Source organism: Lemur catta, chromosome 11 (genome assembly GCF_020740605.2).
Source record: "Lemur catta isolate mLemCat1 chromosome 11, mLemCat1.pri, whole genome shotgun sequence".
NCBI classification, from domain to species: domain Eukaryota; kingdom Metazoa; phylum Chordata; class Mammalia; order Primates; family Lemuridae; genus Lemur; species Lemur catta.
The window spans coordinates 56,083,029-56,101,904 of NC_059138.1; the positions used below are offsets into that span (position 1 = coordinate 56,083,029).

The 18,876-nt window shown below is 42.6% G+C and overlaps 1 protein-coding gene across 2 annotated transcripts in view; it reads right to left on the reverse strand.

The window, feature by feature from the left end:
- Window positions 1–18,320, reverse strand: part of SLC25A13 (solute carrier family 25 member 13) — a 166,070-nt gene extending 147,750 nt beyond the window's left edge. For both annotated transcript variants that reach the window (XM_045564065.1, XM_045564064.1), the window contains exon 1: window positions 18,148–18,320. In XM_045564065.1, the coding sequence (XP_045420021.1) occupies window positions 18,148–18,162 (15 nt within the window). In that variant the 5' untranslated portion in view covers window positions 18,163–18,320. The remainder of the gene's footprint in view (window positions 1–18,147) is intronic.
- Between the last annotated feature and the right edge of the window lie 556 nt (window positions 18,321–18,876).

An 18,876-nucleotide genomic window follows, 5' to 3' on the forward strand; every position in this document is an offset into this window, starting at 1 on the left:
TGTACTCAAAATAGTTGTTAGATCTAACAGAGGCTGACAGGAAAGAATATAAGAAAACTCACATAAAATAAGAGAGATTAAAGTGAAGAATAAAATGCAAAGAAGAGCAAAGCTCTCCTCTTACATAACTGGGAAGCTCTAGACAGGTGAGACTATGATCTCCTTAAGGGCACCTTACTCCTCGGATCATCCCCAGCTCTGACAAAGATCAGGAAATGAAGGAGACCCTCCATAAATGCTGATCAAGGAAGAAAACCTTCCAGGTAAGTAAAAATCTGATATTTACAAAGAAATATGTAGTCCTTTCAGATCAGTGGTTCTCCAAGTGTGGTGCCTTGACCATCAGCATCCATCGCATGGGAACTTTTAAAAGTGCAAATTATCACACCCCATCCCCAACCTATATAACCAGAAACTCAGGGGTAGGGTTGGGGGGTAGCAATCTATGGCTTAACAAGCTCTCCAGGTAAGTCTGATACCATTAAAGTTTACAAACCACAGCTTAGATATTGTCCAATTCTAACATACTGATTAGGACTTAGGTTCTCAGCCCCAGCTGCACATTCAAGTCACTTGAGGGGCTTTTATGTTTTATAAAAGCCCAAGCCGACCAAAGGTCAATCAAATAAGAATCTATGGAATGGGTTATCTTTAAAGCAACCCAAAAGGTTACAGTGGGAAGGTGGGTTCAGAACCACTGGACTAGAACCCAAGGTCCCAACCTCAGCTGCTATGTCACCAACTGTACAGCACAACCCTTCCTTGGCAGTATTTCCCCAGTCACCCTCCCAAGCCTGAAAAATCTGAAAGCTAAGACAAGCACAGGCTTACACTGAAAATTCTACCATCGGAAAGTAATTATTTACCTTAGATATGAAGTAAAAACTGCAAGAGGAAGCTCAGTAAAAGCAGGCTTTCTGTGTGTATGTGTGTGTTTGTGTGTGTGTGTATGCATGTAGTGACAAGCCGATAAAGCAGGGAGGGGGAGAAACGTTTCTGTATAGTCTTTTGTACCCTAGGAAATAAATGAACTTGGATCCCAATGAAAGGCACTCTTGGCTGTGACATAACAACTTAGAAGCTGGGGCCCACACTCCTTTCCTCTACAGCAGAGACTTGAAGGCTAAAACTACATTTCCCAGACTCTCTTGCAGCTATGTGGCCTATGTACTGTCAAACAGATGAAATTGGGTGAGATTGGAAGGCAAAGGTTTGGAAGTTGGTGATCACACTTTAGCTGCCTCTGTCACCAAGCACCATGGTTGGAAGTGTCTAGTTTTCCTGTGGCAACTTCCAGCCCTCCCATGTCAATGACAGCATGGTCCTGAAACGCTCCCCCCTTGGCAGGCAGTGTTCTCACAGCATAAGAGGCCACTGCACCATTGGTGGCCTGCTCTGCTGTTGAGGCTCTGGAAGTCATTCCTGAGAGCTCAACCTCAAGTCTGTTTCTTCACCTTCCCAACAAATTCTGTAAGCCACATAATACCCTGTAATAAATCTTCTCTGCTTAAACGAGCCAGAGTGGATTTTGTTCTCTGCAAGTGAACCTTGACTGATACAATCAACAATTGCAAAAGAAAGTCTGGAATTCCCTAAAACTACACAGCTACCATTAATGTCAGAGGAAAAAAGAAAAAGGTGTCTCATAGAATTTTTTAAAAATAATTTTTTATTGAAGCCATTGAGTCACTCATCCCTCATCCTACAGTTTCCCTAAGTTCTAATAAATGAAGAGCAGTCATTATGAAAGAAGTTACTGAAATATAAATTAGTACACAGACAAGATGCCATGTTAAACATTCTTCAAACCACAACACTTCTATGTAATCCACTCTCAAAAGTTCATATCACTCAACGGTTGACTTATAAAGCATCAGACACCACAAACGTTAACCCTCTGGGTAATTGCACAAGTGAGTCATTTCAGGGGTGCTGGAGATGATTATCAGGATTCAGCAGGTTCTCATGTATGTTAGATTGAACTCTGCTCTGGTGTGGACGAACATAAACTATAAAGCCATCGTCGTTGAAATTCTGATATTAAGAAGCAGAGTATAAGAATTAAGAAATGAATGATGGTGCTTTAGTTGGGCTCTGTTGCCAAAAAAGCTTGAAACACACTAGTTTTGGATTTTACTACTGTTGTTATTAACTAAAGCTAATTCCAATGAATGTTTACAACAGTTAAAAATTGACAAGAGACAGTATGAATCTTTTCTGAAATAGACATTTTTCTGTTTATATTTTAACTCCTTACAGAGACAGTAGGAGATGCTTTCTCACAGACATACGCAGACAGCAGCAGCGGTAGAAGAAACACTTGGGTCAGAGGGGCGCTGCTGACATGGTGACCTTCGGGAAGTCAGTTAACGTCTCCGAGGGTTTTTTTGTTTCTTTGTTTGTGTGTTTGTTTTGAGACAGGGTCTCTCTCTGTCACCTAGGCAGAAGTGCAGTGGCACGATCATAGCTCACTGCAGCCTCAAACTCCTAGGCGCAAGCAATCCTCTCACCTCAGCCTCCCATAGTGCTAGGATTACTGGCGTAAGCCCCCAAGCGCGGCCCTGAGTTTTAGTTTCTTCATTTATAAAATGGGTAAAATGATAATAGAGTCTATCTTATCTGTTTCATAAGATTATCCAAAACCAAATAGAATGAAGAAAAAGTGCTCTATATATCCTAAAGTTAACTAATGTTAGTAGTGATTATCATTAGCTACTCTTTAAAAAAAAAAAAAAAGGCATGCTGAGAACAAGGCTTTGTAATATTTCTAATCCCAAATATGAATGGAAGGTCAGGAGGTCTAATATGTATTGAACTTTAAAAAAGCAGCAAAACATGACGAGCCAATAAGAAATGGCTTATTAAAATGCTACTGAATGATCACATCTCATTAGGAAGGCTGGAGAGTCAGCTTGATGCTGAGACTCCACCAACCATACCCAAATCCACCACAGGATAGCCTGGTGGGAAATCCACCCAGATGCCGCCACCAGAAGTAGGCTGCCTCGGTCAGCTGAAACGGAAACTTCGCAGGCAACCTGCTTCCTCAGGCTGCCCTCTCCCCAATCCAAGTCTCACCCATGAGCATCTGACTGGCAGAGCTTGTGTGTCATGTGCTTGTGTCCTGGCTGCAGGAAAGACAGGAATTGAGGCAAGCCTTCCAAGGTGGGGACCCTCTCCAACACAGAGACAACAAAGATGATGGGCAGCTGCAGCTGGACCAGCAAGACGAACCTGATTAGGTAGAGTCACTAGGCACATACCTGCCTAATCCCCCTTTCTTTTCAAACAACTCTTGAAGTGGGTAGGATTCTTCCTTTACAGCGAGAAAACTGCAAGTCAAACAGTTGATCCGCCCTAAGTTCCATGTCTTTCCACAGGGCCACAGCTCAAGCCGTTAGGTTCCCTTAGACCAGGGTTTCTCAACCTTGGCCCTACTGACATTTTGTGTTGGATCATTCTTTGTTGTAAGGAGCTGCCTGGTGCATTATAGGACATTTAGCAGCATCCCTGGCCTGTACCCAGCAGATGCCAGTGGCAATACCTCCCTAAGCCCCACACGCTGTGACTACCAAAAAACTTTCTCCAGACATTGCCAAATAGCCGCTAAGGAGCAAAACTACCCACGCCCAGCTATCAACTACTCCTTAGATGGTAATGCTCTCCGTGCTCATCCATGCAACACAATCACCTATGGGAAGGATGCAACGTACCAGGCCCAGTGCCAGGCACTGAGGAGACAGCCCAAATAAACCAGAGACCCTGCCCCAAGAGGGGAATAGCAGCCTTATCAAGGAGTGGTTGGTACAAAGTGTATGACGATATACGCTATCACAAGGTAGAATGACAGCAGAACTACTATCCTAATTCTGTTGCAGTTGCGGGTCACAGAGGTGAAGTCTTTGGAGATGGATCATTTGTTATTAACTACAGCAATAACAAAGACTAGCTAACTTTCACTGGGCCCTTAACTCTGCCTGGCATGGTGCTAAAGGCTTTATATCTGATCTCATTTAAATAGTGTATCACTAGAACTCTTTAAGGGGAAGAGTGATTACTATCCCTGTTTCTCAGATGAGAAAGCTGGGGTATTTAAAAGAGTCTTAAATGAATACTAGTAAATCACAGAGCCAGAAATGACCCTCAAGCTCAGGTTGTTTTGACACTAATTATATTATAATACCTGGAGGACATGATCAGAGTTTGGCAAGTAAAGAGGGGGACTTTAAACTCTCCTTATGAATTATGCCACTGGACAACACTGTAACTGAAAACAATTTGAAATAAAGTCTTTTTGATTTGTCATTATGACTCATAAATGCCTACGATTCAGTAGAGGTTCAGTAGAAGGCAGAACTGCCTAATGCAGAATATTATTCTCCAGTATTACATGCTGAACTCAGTCTCAATTTTTTTTAAAGCATCAAGGTTACAGTATAATTAGGAACCAGCTGCAATTGTAATTACTGCTCCCAATATAATTTGTTACATATTAGCAAGTGTCAAATTACTACTGCTCCTTAAATGAATAAAAACTGATTGTGCTGTTCTGAAGACTGGGATGTATATTCCTGATGCAGAACAAAGGAATATAAAAAGTATATGACATATTTATAAAGTGCTGAAAGGCTCTACTTAGGAGATCACAAGTTGCTGAAGCCCAGATAATGCTATAAAAAGTTAAAATGACTTCTGAGAGAGAATAGGTAACTTAATAAATACAGAGGAAGAAAAAGCCAAAAATGAAAGGACAATAAAGAAGTTGCTTCCAATACATACCTTACCTGTTCAAAATTCTGCTATGCATCAACCTCATCTAACTGAAGCATAGCCAAGATCCCAGAAGGAAGTAAAAAGGAAAAAGCAAAGGAAGCCTCTGCACAGCCAGGTGCCTCATCCCAAAGACCACACACCATTTCACTTGAGAGCCCTCCTAGGCCCTCTTCCACAACCCATACACTTTTGACATGACCCTAAGCAACTTCTCTGATTGCAAACTCACAGCTAAGACTTCTATAAAGCTTACTATATTTCAAGCTCCGTCTCAAGCTTTGCAAACATTAGTACATTGACTCACCCAACAGCCCCAGGAAGTAGGTACCACTATGCCCCTTTTATGAATGAGGAAACTGAGGTCCAGAGAGGTTGAGTAACTTGCCCAAGGCACACAGTTAGTAAGTGATAGAGTGTAATTTGAACACAAATCCATGATTTCAACCATTATGTTGCTTTTCAGAGGAAAAGAAAGGTTATTGAGAGGATGAGAACCCAGAAATTAAAAGAAAATTAAAACACATCAACCAATTGTAAATACATGGGCCTTATTTGCATGACAATAAAAAGCTATTTAAAAAATTAAAAGACAAGAGGAGAAATGTGTGAAATGTGTCCAGATATGATAATCTGTAAATATGTACAGAATAGATAATCTGAAGATACTGAAGAATTACCGTCTTTTTTTAGGTGTGCTAATGATATTTTTAGAGATACATACTAAAATATTTATAAATTTGATGATGATAGCTGGGGTTTGAAAAAAATTGGAGGATGGCAGGGGGTGAGAGGGTGGGGCTATAAACCAATACTGGCTACTGGTTAGATAAGGAGATGAGGGTTCATTATACTATTCCCGTCTTGTACATTATGGGAAATTTCCCTAGAGAGAAGCTTAAGAAATGATGCTGTTCTTCAACGAGTAAGCCAAATCCCTCTTCCTCCAAGATTTTTTAGATTATCCAACCAGATTTTCCTCATAGAATGTTTGCTATTTGAACCTATTTTATGAGCCTTGCAATCGGACGTTTAAATCCTGACTCTATCAATAACCAGCAACATGACTTCTTATTTTCTCATCTGTTGAAAGTAAGAGAGAGAATAAGGATTAAATGAAAAGTAGCACAACCTGGGGACTGAATCTAGCTAGCAGCGCCTTGCTTCCTGTTTACTTGTATGCTTTTCATATGCAGAGCAACCCAGCTGACTGAATCAGCAGTGGATACCCGAGCCCTGGGGGAGGATCTCTGGCCTTTCTGAACTAATCAGATTTCCTCTGAAGACTGGGAATCAGTAGATTCCAGGGGGAGCTAGCAGTGGATCACTCTGGTTGATGATGTAGCACCAGTGGAGGGTCAAGAACTCCTGGGTTGAACAACAACAAAAAGTAAATTGGTTCCCTACCTTTCATCTTACACCAAAATCACTGCAGATGGATCGATTAGAGTTAATCTTTAAAGACAGAGAATTTTTTAAAGTGCTAGAAAAACACGTGAGTGGTTTCTTTTGTAATATAAATTGGGGAAGCTGGTTTTAAACATGACATACACTCCAGAAGTGATAAAGGAAAAGACTGATAAATATTTAATAGAAAAAAAAATTTTTAAGTGAATACGGGCCAGGGGCAGTGGCTCATACCTACAAAATTCTAGCACTTTGGGAGGCCGAGGCAGGATGAGGTCACGAGTTCAAAACCAGCCTGAGCAAAGTCGAAACCCACCTCTACTAAAAACAGAAAAATTAGTAGGGCATAGTGGCCTGTGCTTGTAGTCCCAGCTACTCGGGAGGCTGGGGCAGGAGGATCATTTGAGCCCAGGAGTTTGAGGTTGCAGTGAGCTAGGACTGTGACACTGCACTCCAGCCTGAGCCACAGAGTGAGATGCTACAAAACAGACAAAAAAAGGGGGGGCAACGTTGTTCATTTAAAAGCACTCAGAACAAATCGATGTGAAAATGAAAAGGCAAATAACCCAATAGAAAATTGGGCAAAGGTCAAGACCAGGCTCATCTGGAGTTGCTGGTGGACTCCACAAATGGGCTAACTGAAATCTCCATGAACCACCATAAAAACAGAATCTGGGGCTGAGCTTTTACTCCTGGAAATGAGATGGGACACAATGAAAAGAAGGTGGAATCCCTGAACTCAGAGGCAACATCAACCAACAATAAAATGAATGTGTGAATGTTCAGAAGTGGATGAAAGCCCTAGCCAGTGGGCACAGCGAAGTCAAAGAAGAGACCTGATACCACCGGTTTGTCCTCGAAGCCACCTGATGACCCAGTGTACCACTGAGAGTAGCCAGTCTGAAACAGACACACCATTTGGACCTCCTGGGCATTTTGCCCTCTAATGCAGCCGGGTTTCTTAATCAAAAAGGAGAGTGTTTCCCCAGGCACCGCCTTTTGAAGCAGACTTTCTGTAGTCATGGGGATCCATCTGCACTTGACAGCCCAATGCCTGCCAAGGTCTGCTCTGCAGTTATGACTCTCCATCGTGCGTGCAATTGGAGGTTCCCCATGGACAACTCAAGTGTTTCCAAATTCTTATTATTTATTTTCTGGGGGGTAGGGAGGGATTGAGCAAATGGTTTACTAGAAAAAGAAAAATGTTTCCCACAAACCACACACATGCAACATAAAATCTCCTGTCCATTTCACTTTGCCATAGGTTGGCGCATCAAGCAAATGAACAATTCAACAGTGTCTCAATGCTATGTAACAGTTACTCTGCAGGCTATCTCTGTCTAGAGAAGGTCTTTGTCCTCAGGAGTTTAAAATCAGGTAGGGAACATAAAGTTTAAGAAGCAGCAAGGATCATGCGCCTTCAGAGCCTCAACAGCATTATCTCACCCACGATAATTTAAAAATGATTCAATACCTGTTACAGGCTGAATTGTATCCTCCTCCCCACTCTCAAAATTCACATGTTGAAGTCCAAACCCTAGTAACTCAGAACATGACTGTATATGAAGATAAAGTCTTTGAAAAGGTTATTAAATTGAAATGAGGTCATTAAGGGGACTCTAATCCAATATGATTGGTGTCCCTATAAGAGGAAATTAAGACACAGACACAGAGGGAACCACATGAAGACACAAGGAGAAGACAGACACCCATCTACAAGCCAAGCAGAGAGGCCTCAGAAGAAATTAACCCTGCCAGGATCTTGAGGCTTTTTGCCTCCAGAATTGTGAAAAAATAAATTTCTGCTATTTAAGCCACCCAGTCTGTGGTACTTTGTTATGACAGCCCTAGCAAACTAACAATACTATTTAATATACAGTCCATATTTGAGTTGCTCTAATTGGGCCAATTCTTTTCATTCTTTATTTATTTTGGATCCCTGGACTCAAGCACTGCATTTGGTTGTCACATCTCTTTGGCAGTCTCCTTTATTCCAGCCTTTTCATTCATAACATCGACATTTTTGAAGTCAGGCCAGAGGTCTTATAGAATGTTCTACTTTCTGGATTTGTCTGATTGTTTCCTCATGATTAGATTCAGATTAAACATTTTTGGCAAGAACTCTCTTAAGGTCATGTTGTATAATTCCCATCACATACTATCAGCAGGTATGTAATGCTAGTTTATCCCATTTATTGATGATCACTTGGCTGAAGCAGGTTATCTTCATTGTAAAGATACTTTTTTCTCTTTGTAAATAGTAATTTACAAGGAGATACTTTGAGACGATGGAAATTCCAACAATCTTTTACCAACAGATTTTAACATCCATGGACTGAATCAATTATTACTTGCAGGTTGCAAAATGATTTTTTTTTACTTTTAATAATTCTGGAATACCTTCCACCTTTATCAGCTGGCATTCTTTGGTAAAAAACAAAAACAAAAACAAAAACAAAACAAATGCTTTATCTCTCTCTCCCCTCCATCTTACTTTGACTCCTTTTGGGAAGCAATAATTGTCATCCATTATGCATTGATGGATTTTTTAAAAATTCAATCTGTTACAATCCATTTCCAATTGATTTATTTTTATTGTGGCAAAATATACATACCATAAAATTTATCATTTTAACCACTTTAAGTGAATAATTCAGTGGCATTAAACATATTCACAACATATAACCATCACCACTAGCCATCTCATCATCTCAAACACAAATTTTGTACCTATTAACCAATATCCAACTGATTTTTAATAGCCATTACTTGTTGTAACAATTATGTTACATACTCATAATATACATACACTTACATATATAATATAGATACATACACCTAAGTGTATATATTTAAAGAATGAAAACCACTTTTAACTCAGTGCATTGTCTCAGTATTAACAACTGTTAATATTCAAACTTAGTCAACTAAAACAAACCTTTATGCAAAAAGCTGGTGGACCCAGACAACATCTGAACCCACTGACCAAACATAACATCACAGGAAACAACCAAGAATTAGGCATCTCCCAATGTGAATAGCCCGTACGAAGTGCCCAGTAGCATGATGAGAGACACCCAGCACCACCTAGGAAGTACTCTAGCCCAAAAAAAAAAAATAAGACCCTAACTTGATCAAGCTTCTAGATCAAACTATCATTTGTGGGAAATACTGAGGACAGAGGAACACCACAAGGATGCAATCAGCAATGTGCAAATTGTGGGAAACTACAGGAAAGATGACCCAATTCCCTCATCAAATAAACTGCAACAAAATAAAGGCAAAAAAAGAGGGCAGGAGAACCTATAGCTTAACAAGATTTAAAAGACATATAAACCAAATGCCACGTGTGCACTGTGTCCAAATCCTGAATAGAACAAACCAACAGCAAAAACTGTAAACTTAGGATAAGGGTTTTAACATTCCTACAAAGTCTTCAAGAAATGGAGAAACAGAACTAAAACCTCTTCAGAAAAAGGAAGAAAAGAACTTAAAAAAAAAAAAAAAATCTGACCACCAATACAAAGGAATGACAAGAAACATTCCTATCTCCACCTGAGCTCTAAGTTAAATAAACTAACAAACAAATAAATAAGTGCCCACTATTTCCTGCTACACTGTTGCCATGTAGCTTTATGGCAAAGAAGTTAAACAGGGGTTGATATGACCCCTTCACAAACTGCTGTGAAGGATATGCAAATGGAATGAGTGTGAGGTAATACAGAAAAAGTATTAAATTAAAAGTACTAAAAATACAGCCACTGCTGGACCCACGGTGGCTCACGCCTGTAATTCCAACACTTTGGGAGACCAAGGCAGGAGGAACACTTGAGGCCAGGAGTTCAAGACCAGCCTGGGCATCATAGTGAGACCCCATGTCTACAAAAAAATTAAAAAGTGGCCAGGCATGGTAGTGCACACCTGTAGTCCTAGCTACTTCGGAGGCTAAGGCAGGAGGATTGTTTAAGCCCAGGAGTTCGAGACCAGACTGGGCAACATAGGGAGAACTCATCCCTACAAAAAAAAAAAAAAAAATTAGTGGGGCATGGTGGTGCACACCTGTAGTCCCAGCTACTCAGGAGGCTGAGCCCAGTAGTTCAAAGTTACAGTGAGCTATGATTGCACCACTGCACTCCAGCATGGACAATCAAGTGAGACCTCCATCTCTTAAAAACCAAAAACATTAAAAAAAAATACAGTTAAGACCAAGGAGACTTCACCTAACTAAAGAGTTTAAATTTTATCCTGTAGGCAACAGAAGCCATGCTTTGTAGCAAGGTAAATTAAAGAGGACAATATAACACAGTGGTTATGTGCTGGGCTCTGAAGCCAAGTTGCCTGTGTTCAAATCATAGCTCTACTACTTATAAACTATGTGACCTTGGATAAGTTACTTAATCTCTCTGTGCCTCAAGGAACTTAACTACTCTGTACAGGTGAGTTACCTCATCTGTATTGTGGAGATAACACCACTTACATGCCATGAGATTGTTAAGAAGATCAAATTACCAGATATAAAGAATGCTTAGAACAGTGTCTGACTTTTATAAGTATTATATAAACGTAAGCTAATGTTTTATTATGTGAATAACCTTTCTGAGCCTTAGGTTTCTTATTTGACAAATAAGGTTACCAACACCTTCCCTGCTACCTTGTAGATAATTATAAAGTTCAAATAATGAAGCTTGAGTCTTCATATTATCTGGTTACTTTAATCCCAGTAGACTTTGAGCTTCTTGCAAACAAATCCAATAGCTTACTCATTTTTTGGAAGGCCAGCACAGTATAGGGACTGACAAATAGTTGGTGTCAATTACACCCTTGAATGCATTTTTTAAAACTGTAAAATGCTGCACCCATGAACACAGTACTGCTATTATCATGGCAACTAGGGCCAATCTTAGAAAAGTCCTTTGGCAGTTCTAGGCAGAATGGAGAGGGAGGTGCAGGGAATAGACCAAAGGCAAGGAGACCAGTGTGGAAGCTATGGCAATGGTATAGCTAAAAAGTAATGAGGACCTTAATTCAAATATTGAAGACCGGACATACCTGCTCCAAAGATGCAGAAGGGTTTAACTGACTCATCTCTTTCCCCACATCCAAATTCCTACAAATGGTGCCTCTCCTAGTTGCCCATTAACAGGTACTTAACTGAACTAACTGGAAACTTTAACTAGTAGGAAAGTGAAGTGGCAGGCTGAAGGTAAGGAATGACCAAGAAGATGGATTTAGTTCTAGGTTAACAAGAGTTAGAAATATATTTGTGATAGACAAGCTGAGATGTCCAGCAAACAGCCAAAAACACAGGGCTGGAGCTTGAGAGAGCTACGCAGGCTGAGGAGCCACATGGAGCCCTCCCCCCATCCCATTCAAAGGACAGGTGAAGCCGCAGGAGCTGGAGGGAGAGAAGATCTCGGGCAGAGCTCTGGGGGACACCAACATTCAGGGGAAGCAGAAGGACAAAGAAAAGCCTGCAAGGGAGAATAAAGGAGTAATATGAGAGGTTAGCAGCCAGAATGAGAGGGGACATCCTGCAAGCACACGGCAGGCATTCCAGGAAGGAAGGGTAGGACACGGGGTCACATGAGGCCAGAAATGAGGAGGACAGGCCAAAAGTTTAGAAGTGAGGTAACTGGTAGCCTTTAGGGAAGAATGACCAGCATTTAACTGAGTCAGCTTGACCCAAAAAGAGGGTCTGTCTGGTTAAATAGGCCATGAAAGTAGGGTTTGCTCAGTTGTTAAATACTTTGCTAAGGGAATTGTATGCCTATGACAAAAGCACATCCTCCTAACCCCCAAGGAGAACCAACATATCTACAGGTTCACACACTGCTCTGTTCCAAGACCCACCTGAAGCATAGGTGGTTACGAGGCAGCAAATGCCCGGCAGGGAGAGTAGGAAGCACTCACCAGGGAATGTCATAATAGAGATAATCCTCACAGAGACTGCAGGACAAAGGGAGGAATGGTTCCCTGTAAGAACTCACCACAAGCAGAGGCTGGTATAGGACAAAAGGTCTAAAAGGCGAAAGCACTGAGAAGGAGTCAGAGCTCCTCTGGCAATCTTCTAAAACATCTCAACATCCAAAAAGATCTGCTTCTTGATTTTCCTACACATTGCCTTTCAATCTTCCCCATCCAACCCCAACCCTTTATTTGCTGACCGACACCTGTAAAGCTGCATGATCCATGCCAGGGAACATTGGCACCAGATGGCCCTGGAGGTTAGCCAGGGAGGGAGCTACAAGACCAGGTGTAGTCTGCAATGTGTCCCCCCTCCAGCACCTACTCTGACCATAGAAAACCACTGACACCTTGCTGAAAACAAATGGAGCTTTCAATCAATCTTGGCAATAAAACCTCTATTCTAAAATAATCACAAAACTGTATTAACTTAATGCCTAAGCACCCAAGAGACACGGGACAGGACTGAAAAGAAATCGTCAAGAAAGAAGACAACTTAGAGGAACCCCTCCATATCCTTCTTTTGAACTGACACACCAGGGACTTTAACTAATCTCACTGCATTCCTTTCTTAACCCAAGAAGGAGGTAGCAAAGGATCACTTGAAGCAAAGTGAGCCAAAATAGTCTAGAACAGTGGTCGTCAAGCTTCTAAAAACCCTGAGGTTCAGGCCACACCTGAGTTCAATTCAATCAGAATCTCTGGGGTGAGATCCAGGCATCGGCATTTTTAATCCCTGTCCAGAAGATTTCAATGTGCTGAGAACTACTGGCCAAGAATAGAGCCAAAAGCAAAGGAGTTCAAGGGAAGCTGGACCAATTACAAATTTTTCTGGGACTCCCACATTTTTCTTCTCCTGGTAAAAGGGGACAGGATTGAGGAGGGAGAAGTGAGCATCATTGTGTTATACAAATTCCAAGGCCCCTCCAGCTCCAACAATTTAAGAAACCTTAAAACCCAGACATTAATGGAACCATGGAAACTTGCTGTTTTAATAGTCATCATCACAGTAGCATAAAAAACAACTCAAACTTACTTTCCTTCATTCCTAGCACAAACACTGATTTGTGTTATTATGATATCACCAAATACCTAACAGAGTGTTTTTAACATAGGAGAGAGAAAAACTGTCATTTGAAGAGTAACCTTAGTAACCTCAACCACATTTTAGCCTTAATGACAAACCTCTGAAAAGGGTTTTATTACAGTTGAAAAACATGAAAAACATGGAGGTTAAGTACAAAGCTCAAGTCCTAAGTAGTGGAAACTGGCTTAAAATTTCTACAAAGATATATGACAGGAGTGATAGTTATACAACTCTGTACATATACTAAAACCCAATAAATGGGTAAATTGTATGATATATGAACTATATCTTAATAAAGCAGTCAAAAAAAGGGGTATATGACAATTTCTGCCCTGTAGGGATTTACAATCTCGTTAGAAAGACAAAAAATACACGTAACAAATAAACGCTGAAATGAACCATACACTGAGTAACAAAGGCAGTCTAAGATTAAAAACTACTGGGCAGGCTGGGCATGGTGGCTCACACCTGTAATCCTAGCACTCTGGCAGGCCGAGGCGGGAGGATCACTTGAGGTCAGGCGTTCAAGACCAGACTGAGCAAGAGCAAGATCCTGACTCTACTAAAAACAGGAAAAAAAAAAACTATCAGACAGGGATGACCAACCTAGAGAAATTACTTAACCTCCCTGGACCTCAGTTTTTCCACCTGTAAATTAGAACAAAAACAGAAAGCACCTACTTCCTGGTATTATGAAAATTAATTGAGCTACTATTTGTAAAGCACTGGGAAAAGTACCTGGCACACAATAAGCACTATGTAGGCGGTTCCTAAACAAAAGTCTGGTTTATAAGGAAGCACCTCCCCTCCCCTCCTAAGCCATCTCCCACACCTCTCCCATACACTCTACTCTCAACGACTCCAAACCACCAGGCAGACACATAGTGGAGAAGCTGAGAGCACAGACTAGAGTAAGACTGGCAAGATGTGAACCCCAGCTCCATAATTCCCTGATTATCAGATCTTGGGCCACTTATATCACCTCTTGCTGTCTCAGTCTTCATCTATAAAACAGGATAATAGTACCTAACTCACACAGCTGTGAGAGGCATTAATTAACAATGAAAAGCATTGGAACCAAACCTGGTATGCAGTAAGCACACAGTAAGTCTAAGCTGCTTTTTTTTTTTTTAATTACATGCTACTGCCCAAATGTAGCATGAGGTCTCACCTCCCTGCCTTTCACTTGTTTCTGATTGGATCTTTCCTCTTCCCCTTCCTTTCCTTGTGAAATACTACCACTTCTCAGAAGTCTTCCCTCACCTACGCAGATATGGGCTCCATTCCTGATGTTCTCATAGCCCTTGCAATAGGGCATTTCTATCAGAGAACTTAGCCCCTAGAATGGTTTTGGTTTTCTTGAAGGCCCAAATGGAGCCTGGTTCATTTTATTTTACTTTATTTTATTTATTTTAAAGACAAGGTCTCACTATGTCACCCAGGCTGGAGTGTAGTGGTACAATCACAGCTCACTGCAGCCTCAAACTCCTGGGCTCAAGCAATCCTCCCGCCTCATCTTTTCAAGTGGCTGGTGCTACAGGTGTGGGCCACCGAGCCAGGCTCAATTCATTTTAGTACCCTCAGTTTAGTCCCATTTGCAATGATTGAGAGAATACAACACACAATTCTAAATGAATCAATAATCAACTCATTCAAGAATGGAAAATCAATATTAATTGTAGTAGTCCTACAGACCAAATTTTCATTATTATTAATGCTTTAATGTGTTCCAAAATTTCTTTCTTTCAGTTCTAGGCTAATTTCACCCAAATTATTGGTCCATGTCCAGTTTTACACCAGACAATCTCTCACGCTTGAACTCACGCAAGTGAGTATATTCTAATTTTTAACAATCTCAAATAGTTTATTTACATCATTCTTAATGTATAAACTTAACGAATTTAAGTTAAGAATTTAATTTAAGAAAGAATGTCCAGTACGATGCAAAAGGAGCAAAGGCAAAGGAGAGAATAACCCCTCAATTACCACTTTTTAAAAATTCTTTTTTTGGGGGGAGGGGCTATAAAATTAAAAAAATAATAATTCATCTTTTGTGGAACTAGCACTTTTTGGAAGTTTTTAAAAGAAATGATCAAAACAAATAGTACAGGCAGATCTAACAAGGCAACCCATAAGGATTATTCCTTTAAAGTAGGCAACAAGAGAATGGAAGCTTTTTGAGTTCATCTCAAAATACTGAGTTTTAGATCAATGTTACTTCATGAAAAAAACGAACACCTCTTACACCACTAAGTAGTAACCTTCATGGAAGAAATCAAAATAAAAAGCAGCCAAAGACTAAATTCTCAGCCTCCACATTTAAACTATTTAAAGAAGGACATGAATAATTGCTTAAATTTCAGTAAGTATAAAGAATACAGAAACTAAGATGAGATCAGGAAGAAATTGCTAGTTGTGGCTAAGTCCATCCAGAAAGCATCAGGAACAAGTCCATTTAAATATTCAAACAATTCACCACAGTGAGCGCAGTCAGTGTTCGAATTCTACAACTGAATCCCCAGGTTCTCAGACTCCTCAACTTTTAACTTCTGCCCCCCAGATGAGATTGTTAAGCCTATGGCTCTGCGTTCCACTGGCAACACAGAGTACCTATGCTCCAGGGAAAAGGCAAGGAGCAGAGCCTTTAACTCAGACCGTCCAATCCCAACTAGCAGCTGACAGAATCAACCTCTAAGGCTGCTGCCCAAAGGCAACTCAATAAGGGACATTCTTGGACTCAGCTAGAACAGCAGCTTCATTTGTGGACCTTTTAAAGCTACATTTACCGAACTGCCATTGAGCCACAATGAGGGACATTGCAAGAAATGGCCTTATGGAACCCACACACATATATTTGGGGTGATTTCAAATGCAGTTCACCCACAGCATGTAAAAGGACATAGTAGGTAGTAGTACAAGGAGAACTCTCTCCCAAGTAACAGACCTCACTGATGGTTTTCTCTTTGCTTTAGCTGCTGGAAAATGCAGAATCACCTCTAGCAAGAACATACTCATTTCCCACTAACCTCAGTCCTGGCTTCATCTTACTTTCCCTTTATTCTGGTTTTCTCATCTACTCAGACTTGATTTTGACATGTCTTGTTGGATTGTAAATATATATGTAAGTATATATGATGTGAGCCTCAGAAACCCTAGAGAGAGGTGAATTTAAATGAATTAATAAACAAAAACACAAGTTCCCAAATAGTAAAAATGAAATGAATGTTTCATTTTTCCTGACTCTCACTACTGGGTGAAAATCAACTGCCGTTGATATGATGTGACACTTTAGTAAAAATACAACCAAAAAGTTGAACCTGCTTCCATGTCACTTATTTTACTTCCCATCACATAAGTCTTCTCTCATACTCCATTTCTATGCACATTCCTCAGTTAGGTTCCTTTATCTCTAAATAAAATAAAATTATTTAAGTCATCTGCTCTAGGGAACAAATTCATACCATGCCTTATACTGTAGCTGTGTGCAAATATAATGCAAAGAAAAGGTCAAGGGCTACTGGGCTTGAAAGGGTTAATGCGGCTTCCAAAAATGAACCCTAGTGATCCTCAGGAATCTGCCAAAAAGTCATGTACATACACACACACACACACACACACCTGTGTGTTCATACACACACATACAGTCGTACACACACACCCAGAGCACTTTCCTGAGGATAGAACTCAGAGTAATTATAGAAAACAGAAAAGCCACTTAGGCCACATAGTGTACCAACATGAAGAAGCCTACAGATCTGGGGAGGCTGGAGAGACTTAAGTCATAGAACAGCATTTAAATATATTTGTCTGCTTACAATTTCCATTGCAAATGTGATTAGTTTGCTTGAATAAATAGGAATATGATGTGTTGGCCATGTTTTCCTCTTGAGGGTTATCACAGAGTTTTGATTAAGGACAAATGTTTCAAATGTTGGGTGTATTTAAGTTCACTGCGCTTAAAATGAGCTAAGAAGTTGTATACGCTTGATTAAAGGGCTGCCTTCGTGAACTTAAATTAAAAGCAATAAATTCCAACGATTGAAGTGATTGGGACTAAATATGGTATTCTGCCAGAAAAGGTGAAATGCAGTCCAAAGAGAATGATACGGTCTCCAGGTTTCCAGAAATGGTGAAAGAGGAAAGGTCAAGCCATCGGAGTTGCCTTTCCTCTGTATTAGTGAATGATTCACATAACATAGAATGCCTTTTAAGTAGAACTTCACAGGAGTGACAGGCTCCCAGGACAATCTGTTTTGTCATTTGCAAAAAGGAGCCTCTCAAATGCTCTCAAAAGCCGGTATGTAACTGCTGTCAGATGGGGTTGGGGGAAGGGGGGGAAGGGGAGAGCGGAGGGTCAATGGACTTGTCATGCACAAGTGCGCAGGCCGTCTCCCCGGCAGTTTCCAAAACGGAAGTCAAGGTGACTTCTTCACCCGCGGGAGGGCGGAGCCCTCGAAACGTCACAGGATCGGGCTTCAGGCCGGGCTGTGCCCCCGGGAAGGAGAAGCCCCGGGTCAACAACAACCGGGGTCAGGCGCAGGAGTGCGCGGGGGCAGCCGAGGGGACCTGCTGACCCGCAGCCCTTCCCCGCCCGGGGCGCGCCGGGCCCGATCGCGCCCGCTCCTCCTCGCCCGCCTTGGCTCAGCCCCCTCGGGCACCAGCTCCCCTCGCGAGCCAAGTGGGAGTGTCCCGCCGGCGAAGTTTCCGCTGCGAGATCGGTCCTCGGGCCTCGCCACGGCCGCCTGTGCTGCCTGGGATGTGCGGTCCCTGCCCTCCTCCCGCGGCTGCAGGAGGGACCGGCTGCCCGGCACCCCATTTTGCTCGCCCTGTTGCGCCGGCCAAGGCACGTGGGCGCCCAGCCTCTGGCGCCCCGCGGGCCGGCCGGCCGGCGCTCCCCCGGGGCCCGGGCCGACGCTTACCTTGGCGGCCGCCATCCTTCACCCCGGGTGCGGGCGGCTGCGGGACCCACGCTCTGGCCGGCTCGCGCTCCGGCCCGGCGGCTCACTTCCCGTCCCGGCGGCGGCGGGGGCGGCGATACGGCCCGGCGGCGTGCGCGCCCGGCCAGCCTCCCTGCGCCCTCCCGCCCGCGCCGCCCGCCCATTGGCTGCGCCCGGCCCGGCCGCCGGGGCGCGCGTGATCCGGCGGCCTCTGCCCTGTGGCCGGGGAGGGCCCCGGGCCTGGGGGCACTGGCGGGGCCAAGGGTACGTGACCCCGCTGCGCGGTCCAGCAGCCGCGGCCTCAGCGGCGAGGGCCGAGGGACCTTGGCGCCGCGCCAGCCCGTCACGTGAGGGCAGGTGGCCCCGCGGGGAAAGCTGCTGGCTTTGGCTGGGGCCCAGGGGCTACTCCTGGGCCCTCGGGCTGATGGGAGGACCAAGTAAGGATAGTCGGGACAAAGCCAGGGGAAGTTGAGGACTCCACTAGGTCACATGCTTGGCCAGGTTTCCTTTGTACATTTCCTTTCAAAGGGGTTCCACTCTGCATTGTCCTATGATGGATCAAAAAACCCTTTGATCCAAAGGCATTGAAGGGAAGGGGAGATTGCAGATGTTGCTGGCAAGCCTACTTTTAGGTCAAATTTGGTAAGTACCCAACAAGTGAATATAGTGCAGAACATATATTTGTGGTACAGAAGAGGTCAGAAGGCCCAG